The 8607-nt window shown below is 44.3% G+C and overlaps 2 protein-coding genes across 2 annotated transcripts; both read left to right on the top strand.

The window, feature by feature from the left end:
• Window positions 1-202: 202 nt before the first annotated feature.
• rft1 (RFT1 homolog) lies at window positions 203-5636 on the top strand. The gene is made up of 10 exons (XM_012863728.3): window positions 203-403; window positions 472-557; window positions 641-763; window positions 1146-1437; window positions 1629-1763; window positions 1867-2127; window positions 2212-2356; window positions 2440-2545; window positions 2632-2881; window positions 4078-5636. The coding sequence occupies exons 1-10, from the start codon at window positions 221-223 to the stop codon at window positions 4240-4242; spliced, it is 1746 nt and encodes a 581-aa protein (XP_012719182.2). The 5' UTR covers window positions 203-220; the 3' UTR covers window positions 4243-5636.
• A 1674-nt stretch (window positions 5637-7310) lies between these two features.
• On the top strand, window positions 7311-8236 carry mustn1a (musculoskeletal, embryonic nuclear protein 1a). Its single transcript, XM_012863692.3, has 3 exons — window positions 7311-7454; window positions 7542-7668; window positions 7974-8236. The coding sequence occupies exons 1-3, from the start codon at window positions 7353-7355 to the stop codon at window positions 8069-8071; spliced, it is 327 nt and encodes a 108-aa protein (XP_012719146.1). The 5' UTR covers window positions 7311-7352; the 3' UTR covers window positions 8072-8236.
• Window positions 8237-8607: the final 371 nt, after the last annotated feature.

Genomic DNA, 8607 nt, shown 5'->3' with positions numbered 1-8607 from the left:
CCCTTAATGTAAGGAAATTATTTCTTAATCTGTTAATATTTGTTTAAAACATTGTCAAAGACTTATTTTCTGTTTATATTACATATTAGACTTTCTCATTTTCACCATTCAGAAGGCGCCATAACCTGCCGTAGATCCTAAAAGGGACAACTACGCCCTCTAGCGGCGTCGTTGGAATTCGAACGTAGTCTGACGTCACCGCTCTACGTGATTCCGTACAATGTGTACGGAAGTACCTGCGCTCCACCGCTCGGTTTCACTGAGCTGTGCTAAGCAGCGGCTCTGCGATGTGTTCCCCCCTTTGACGTCATTACAGAGCCGGGTTGGTAGAAGGTCCAAAATGAGCACCCAGGACATTTTGGAAAATGCGTCCACTCTGGCGTCCTACAACGTGCTGCTGCAGGTGAATAGTGCTCTGTCAGGCACGGCTGTGTGTGTGTGTGTGTTTTTTTAATCGTTGGTGTTTCTCAGGTGATGTTCCGCGTTCTCACCTTCCTCCTGAACGCCTTCACGCTGCGGTTCGTCTCCAAAGAGCTGATCGGGGTGGTGAACGTCAGGTAAAGGCGAGCAGGTGCTGGGAGGGGTTCTGCTCACCTGCTGCTGTAACCTGTGGTTTCTCCTCTTCTCCTCCACCATGCAGGCTCACCCTGCTGTATTCCACGTTAGTGTTTCTATCCCGAGAGGCTTTCAGGAGAGCCTGTCTGAGTGGAGAATCGGGGACGAACCGCAGCTGGAGACAAATCATCAACCTCCTATGGCTGACGTGAGTTGCTTACGCAATGAGCTAATTGAAGTATTTTCCAGGTCTGGATAAAGGCAGATGGATCTCAGTAGGTTAGAGGATCATTGAAAAGAAGTTTCCAAAGTTATTTGAATAATTTCATTCAAAAGTAGAAACATATATGGCTCAATTACGCACCGTGTAATGTTATAGGCGTTTTTTTTTTTATTACTGCCGTGTTGTGCTGTGACCATGTTACTGTCTACACTTATGAATGGGAGGATACAGACAGGATCCGAAATAGCATCCACTCCAATCCATCCATCCATCCATGCATCCATCCATCCATCCATCCATCCATCCATCCATCCATCCATCCATCCATCCATCGTTCACAGGCAGATTTCTGTGTCTCATTCTTCAGAGTGCCTCTTGGAGTGCTGTGGGCCATTCTTCTCGGCTGTGTGTGGCTGTGGCTCCTGGAGGTCCCAGATGCCCGGACCGTCCCTCACTACGGTCCCGCCGTGCTGCTGTTTGCCCTGTCGGGAGTGCAGGAGCTGCTGGCCGAGCCCCTCTGGGTCTTGGCTCAAGCGCACATGTTCGTCCGGCTGAAAGTGATCGCCGAGAGCCTGGCCATGATGGCCAAGTGCAGCGTCACTGTGGTGTTGGTGGCGTTTGCCCCCGACTGGGGTCTTTACATCTTCTCCGCCGCCCATGTAAGACAGCAGCTGAGGTGCTCCCACACATACAAGCGCCTACGCTTTTCAGGGTTATTTTATTTGCAAAGAAAATCGAAAAAACCACGTGTCCCCCGTTCACTTTACAACTATGTGTGACTTAGTGTTTCTCTCTAGCATCAAATCTCACGTAAACGCATTGAAGTTTGTGGTCCGTGCTGTTCTTTTAGCTGGTGTACACAGGATTTCTGGTGGTGTGCTACGTCGCTTACTTCATTCGCTTCCTGGGCTCCCAAGAAGCGGCGAAGAAGACCTTCCCTCTGCGGCATATTCGAGATCTTCTGCCTCGTAAAGCTGATGGAGAGGTTGGTGACCCGGAGCTACTTCAAGCATCGCAGATTGTCAGCCGTTCAGAGAAAACCGCCCCCCTGTGCATCCTGACATCCTGGCCGTTTGCTGTATCTGCAGCCACTGGTAGATTGGACCATGGCCCGGCTGACGTGGAGCTTCTTCAAGCAGTCCTTCCTGAAGCAGATCTTGACGGAGGGGGAGCGCTACGTCATGACCTTCCTGAACGTCCTCAGCTTCGGGGACCAGGGCATCTACGACATTGTCAACAACCTGGGCTCCATGGTGGCGCGCTTCATCTTCCTGCCCATCGAGGAGAGCTTCTACATCTTCTTTGCCAAAGTGTTGGAGAGAGGACGCGACCCGGAGAGCCAGAAAAAGGTCTTGGACGGAGCGAGCGGGCACAAACGCAGTGTGGGGGGTAATCCTCACTTCTCCCACTTAATGTTGTGGCTTCATACGCAGGAAGACGTGGCGATCGCCGCAGAGGTCCTGGAGTGCCTGCTGAAACTGGTGCTGGTGATCGGCCTGATTATCACGGTGTTTGGGTATGCATACTCTCACTTGGCTCTGGATCTGTACGGCGGCGCGCTGTTAAGCAGCGGATCAGGTATGTGTGTCTCACACTCGCCGCCGAAACCAGAAGAAAATACGATGGTCTTCATTCTTAGATGTATGTCAATTTACTTAAAGGGCCTGGATTGCTGCGCAGCTACAGCTGCTATGTTCTCCTCCTGGCTGTGAACGGCGTAACGGAGTGCTTTGTATTTGCTGCCATGAGCCAACGGGAAGTCGACAAGTAAGAACAGACGCAAAAACCGACGCTCGTAGTTCCCACACAACCTGAAGTCTCCTAATCTAACCCCGCCTGGGTTTTGTCCCCAGGTACAACCTGGTCATGCTGGCTTTGTCCGTGTCCTTCCTCGTCCTTTCCTACGTGCTGACATGGTGGGCCGGTGGCGTCGGCTTCATCCTGGCCAACTGCCTGAACATGGCCCTGCGTATTGCTCACAGCCTGCTCTACATCCGCCGCTACTTCCAGTGCAGTCAGTGGAAACCTCTGCGGGGCCTTTTGCCTTCCCCGCTCCTGCTGGTGGCGCTGGTTGTCAGCGCCGTCGTAACAGCGGTTTCTGAGGTACTACAGAAAGGGTTTTATCCGGTGATGTGTTTTAGATTCATGCGTATTTCTATACATTTAGAGAAATATATGTGACTATGAACACTTTTAACATTGCAGCCGCAAACCTTTATGTGCTTTACTGGGATTTTATGTGACAGAAAAATGCACCTTTTGCATATTAATAATAAATTTAAAAAAAAAAGGTATACCATGTAGATCAATAAAACCATTTTCCACCTAATCTTATATAAGGACTGAACAAAGGAAATTGTGCTTTGTGGCTCTAGTGCTGCAGACCTGAACATTAATCAGAGAATCGGCCAATCGGTCCGTCGTCACTTTGGAGGAGCTGCAAAGACGTCACTGCTCAGGCGTGAGAATCTTTTGACAAGACAGCTATAAGTTATGCACTTTACAAAGAGAGGCAAGAAGAGAAAGACGTTTAAAGACCAGTTTGCAGATGGTCACAATTGTTGAAGGGACACAGCAAACATTCAGAAGGAAGTGATCACATCTTTTGATCAGATTATACTAAAATAATACCTTGTAGCCTGAAATTTAAAATGCTTTATGTGGTGGAAAACTACATGTTACCCTGAAGACACCACGTCAGCTGTGAGACATGGTGGTGGCAGCATCATGCCTTGTGGATGCTTTAATCCAGCGGGGGGGGGGATGGAGGTAAATACTAGGTAACCCTGGGGCAGAGGAAGACAACATACAGCCAGAGGTACTGTAGTATGGTCTAGTTCAAAGCATACTCATGTGTTAGATTGGCCTAGTCAAAGTCCACACATAGACCCAATTGAGAATATGTAGGACGGCTTGAAAACATACACTGTATTTTATTTGAGTCACCTTGAGCAAAGACAAATGGTCAGATTAGTTAGTCTCTAGATGTAAAAAGCTGGAAGAGACTTGCAGCTGCTAGGACCACTGACTTTGGGGAGCTAAATACAAAGGCATGCCACAGTTTTCTGATATTCTTGTAAAACATGTTGAAAATCATGTATTATTTCCTTCCACTCTATAATTCTGTACTTCTGTATGTCTATCACGTAAAGTTTCAATAATATACTTTGAGGTTTGTGTTTTAAATGCGAAGCAATGTGATGAACCTCAAGGTTGACAATTTTGCAAGACGCTGTGCTACCAAACGTTTTATTCCCATTCATTGCGGTAAATTCAGCTTCCTAATTCTCGGTTACCAGGCCACGTTCTGCTGTGATGGCGGCTGGCTGCTCAGGATGGTCCACGTCGGCGTGGGAGGAGTCTGTCTGCTTTCCGTCCTGGCGGCTGTTCTTCTCACAGAGACTCAGCTGATTGCGTTTGTGAGGACTCAGCTGTTCCCCCGTTACAGAAAGAAACACACTTAAGTACACCAAAGACTGCTGCGGCTGAGGAATAAATGTTTGCCAGCTACGAGCAGATGAGAGAGTGAATAACCGCTGCTGTCTGTCAAACAGGGGAAGATGGAAGAATATATTTTTTTAATTGGACCTTGTATGTTTTTACTTTAACATTCCTGTGTTGAATGGATGGGAAATATTATTTTCAAGTATGGACCAAAAAGATGAATGTACTTGAACAAATGCTGCTGTTTTCTGTTACCAACCTATTTTGCACTGCACAGATTAAACAAGGCAGTTGAAAGTGTATAAAATGTTAAGCAGTTAAATGAACAAAACAAACATTCGTCAGTCTGAGTGGTGATTCAATTCAGTTTGGTTTATTTCTATAGAGCCAGTTAACACATAAACTGTAATTTAATAACTCTCTGTACACAGAATCCATTTAAATTTCAAACCTACCCAGTTCAGTTCAGTCATACAGTCAGACCCAGTAAAATAAAGTCCATTTTAATTCTGGTTACATTCAGGTAATCATTCAAAAATAATTGGTACAAAGTTATCTGAGGATTTCAGGCTGATTGCATACCGTCACTAACTGCAGTCGTCCCTCAACCTGACCAAGCATGTGGCGACAGTAGAGAGGAACAAAGGTTCCAGAAGAACCAGGCTCAGGATGAGTGACTGACTCAGTTATTGGCAGCAATAGCGCCGCCTGTGGCTTTGTCCAAGAAAGCAACAACCTTGAAAATAGCGATGAGCCAGAAAAACTGTCTAAGCAAACAGAAACACTTCACCAAGCCAATGGCAATTGGCAATGACTTCTTTCAATAGAGATATAAAAATAAACAGGTGTATTGGGCCAGCAGTACTTTCTATAGCAAAAGCAAAGTTAATCTGTCAATGGCTTGATACGAGAGAAGAGATCAACAACGAAGCCTGTAGTACTTTCCATCACAAAGAAACATTGACTGATTTATTGTCAGTAACAGCTCTTTCAGCTTTATTCAAGAGATGCAAACAGTTTGCTCCAGGAGCACTTTCTATGGGAAATAAAAACAAGGAGAAGCTGAGATCAGTGGGTTTTTTAAAGTAACAGAAACTACTAAACGTACAATCACTGGACCATAAGTATCTTGCTTATTATTTCTGCAAAGCAAAAGTGTTTACTGACAGAAATTTAATCGATACAAGAGAACTAAGGATGCGAGTATTAACCAACTGTAATGCAATGCCCACTGTAAACGCTGTTCTGTCTGTGGTGTCTATTTATATGCAAGGTTTCTGCAGATTTTCTCCATCTGCCTTACGTTAAAACTGTGGTTCTCAAATGTTTCCTGTTGTGGCCTCTTTTGAAGAAGGAAAACATTTCAGCCCTTTATGGTTTTCTATTCCATTAAAGCTGTTTAGATTACCCACAATCTGCTTTAAAATATTTAACATATTTATGGCTTCATTTCTAACTTAACAATAGTTTATAACTAGAATGTTTCAACATTGCCACACTTTTCTAACTATATAATATTAACAATATAAATGGCTTTTAGCCTGACTCGTACCTGCAGTCAACTTTTATCTAGCAATGAAAAAGAGTATCAAGCCATTAATATTAAAGACAAACTTCAGTTAGATTAAGTTTTCTACTTTTAAATGTTTTTTATGACGCGTTAACAGTATCATATTGCTGACCGCAGGTACCGACCGAACAGCAGGGGGTGCTGTTGTCACGTTTAGAATGATTTAGAAGGCTTGTAGCAAACAGGCTGAAATCGGAGGCAACCGGACTTTCGTTGAGTTTTTTCTAAAGACGTTTCGACACCTATCCAGAAGTCTTTGACATTTCTGGCGGCGTTATACTTGAGCAACCTGCAGTTGGTGCGCTGCTGTTTTTAAGGACATGGAGGCCCATCCTCCTAGGCACATTCTGAGTTGGATGTAAATCAATGACCCACCCACCACTGTCCTGCGTCGATAGAGGCTATTGCTTGGTGTGAGTGGAGTACTTGGTCATCTGGATCATGATGAGATGCTGATGTGATCTCTTTGGAATGTGTTGGAGGACCGAGCTGTAAACACTGATGAGTTGGAAGTGCAATCCTCCCCCTCTGTTTAGTGATGGCTTTTCTCTTTTGACCAAGATGGCTTCTTTCACCACTCTTTTAAACCATCTGTTCTCCCTGTCCAAAATCTGGACAAAGCCTGGTTGCTGTTGCGATAACCCGGATAAAATTGCACAGGCATAGAAGGCTTGTATTATCTGGACAAAAAAGAGCAAAGCTGTTCTTGTGCCCTCCCTGCAATACCTTCACACACCCCACTAAGGGGGCGCGCCCCACTGGGTTAATACCACCAGCACTGGCATAAGGTTAGATCAGAGTATCTTATACAGTTAATACGAGCTGCAGGTTAAGATCATTGGATATTTTTTAGCAACAAAAAGTAAAAAAAGTAAAAAAATAAATAAAAAAAGGCAGTGTAGAGGGAGAGTTTTGGCAAAAGAGACAAATTGATTAGCATATAGTGTGAATCAAGCATCACTGAAACCATTTCAGTTCATTTAGAAATAAGCAAACTGAGAACCCTTTTTTGATTTTTGTGTGTTTTGACAGTTTGGGATTCAGGTAATGAAGAGTGCCACAATCAAATGTTACAGGGTTGATTCAGCGAGCTTGACGTGTTTCTGGGGAACACTTTCCAGTGATGTGTTGTTCTTTCTGCTGCGCCGTATTTAGATTAGTCAGAAACTAAACAGTGATGTCAGTTTGGGAAACGAGCTGAAGTGGGTGGGAAAAGCATCCCTTTAGAACAAGGAAAATGTGAGTCTATTCTACTGTCAGCCTGCTTTCCATTGATCTGTGTGAATAAACATTAGTAAAGAGTCTGCCGAGAGGTTTGATGTATTAAGACATGCTGTTATCCTCTTAAATTGTACTTTCTCTCAAGTAAAGTGCAAAAGACCAGAATAAATCCAGTCCTCCTGCATCTCTGGGATTTGTTAGCTGAAGTTTTAATGGTACGCGTTTGAGCCGTGATCTCATCATTTTGTAATGAAACTGCAGACAGGAGGAGCCTGCTGACTTGTGTCCTGGAAGCAGATTTAATGTTCACTGTAGAAATCATTGCCAGATTGTTTGTTTATGCGAGTGTGTGCCGGGGGCAGCGTACCAGAGAGACAGCTGACAGGAAGAGAAGACCATTTGCAGCAGACTATTGACTTTTGCATGACCAGAATGTCTCAAGTAAGACTTTTTTTTTTTACTTTGCTCCCAGTTTTCAGCTATTTGCAGATCTGGAGATGAGTTAAACTCAGTGTTTCTGCCTTTCAGCCTGCACAGGAAGATGAACAAGCGCAGCGCCCTGTAGTGAGAGAAGAGGACCTGGCTGAAGCAAAGACCAAACTTGGTGGTAGTGGGTCGGTGAAGAGCAAGACCTTTGAAGTGATGGAGGAGTGTGGTGAGGATGCTAATCTATATGTAAACACCATTTATGGTAGTGTTACTTGGCATAAGGCTCACTTTAGACGGTTTAAGGAAAGGGTCTTTTGCGTATTTGGCTAAACTGGGATCTCATAATGGCCGTTAGGGGGTTTATGTACGATGCTGAAGTTTCCAGTCCATATACAGAGAGGCTTTTGATGATGGGACATTCCAGTCCTTCCTGGCCAGATCAAATATGAGGATATGCGGTAGATGATGTGTCTTACAACAGCTTGCCTGCTATATAGATAAATATTCTGATTTGTCCTGCCTCTTTTGTAGAGAAAATGGGTAAAACAGCTCCCTCCGTGTTCAGTGGAGCGAGATCTGGAGCAGAGACTGCTTTCAACACTCGCTCGGCTCGACAGGTCAGGAAGTAAAGGGGAAACTCCCTCGGCACGGATGAACAACACTTCTTCCATGTTAAGTGCAGAGGATCACTCGTTTTCTTTGGTGTAATTCAGCCTGTTTGAATTGTTGCCAAAGTCTCTTTTTCTTGCAACTACTACCAGCTGAGAGATGCCAAATAAAGCTATTAGCTAAAACAATAATTTGTTTGATCGGTTAATTTAAGGACAAGTTTGATACAATGGTATTTAACTCATTTTTTCTGTTTATGATGGGGTTCTATAGTCAGCCATGTTTCAAAGAGAAAGATCTGTCTACCATTCCAAATTAATTGCTGATAAAGCTCACCTTTATAAACGTCCTACATGTCTGCAAAGGATAATGGAATCTCATCCTAAATCACGCTGCCACTGATTATTTTCTGTTAAAAAAATGTCCACAGCATGAGCTTCAGAGCTCATATATACCACAACTATGCACCACAGCAACAAAATGTATTCATGCAATAAACAAATGTCATACTGCTTTATGCAGATGCTCTGTCTGCACTGATGAAGATTCTGTTACC

The sequence above is a fragment of the Fundulus heteroclitus genome, chromosome 20 (genome assembly GCF_011125445.2).
Source record: "Fundulus heteroclitus isolate FHET01 chromosome 20, MU-UCD_Fhet_4.1, whole genome shotgun sequence".
Taxonomy (NCBI): domain Eukaryota; kingdom Metazoa; phylum Chordata; class Actinopteri; order Cyprinodontiformes; family Fundulidae; genus Fundulus; species Fundulus heteroclitus.
This window is presented reverse-complemented; position numbering and strand designations above follow the sequence as displayed.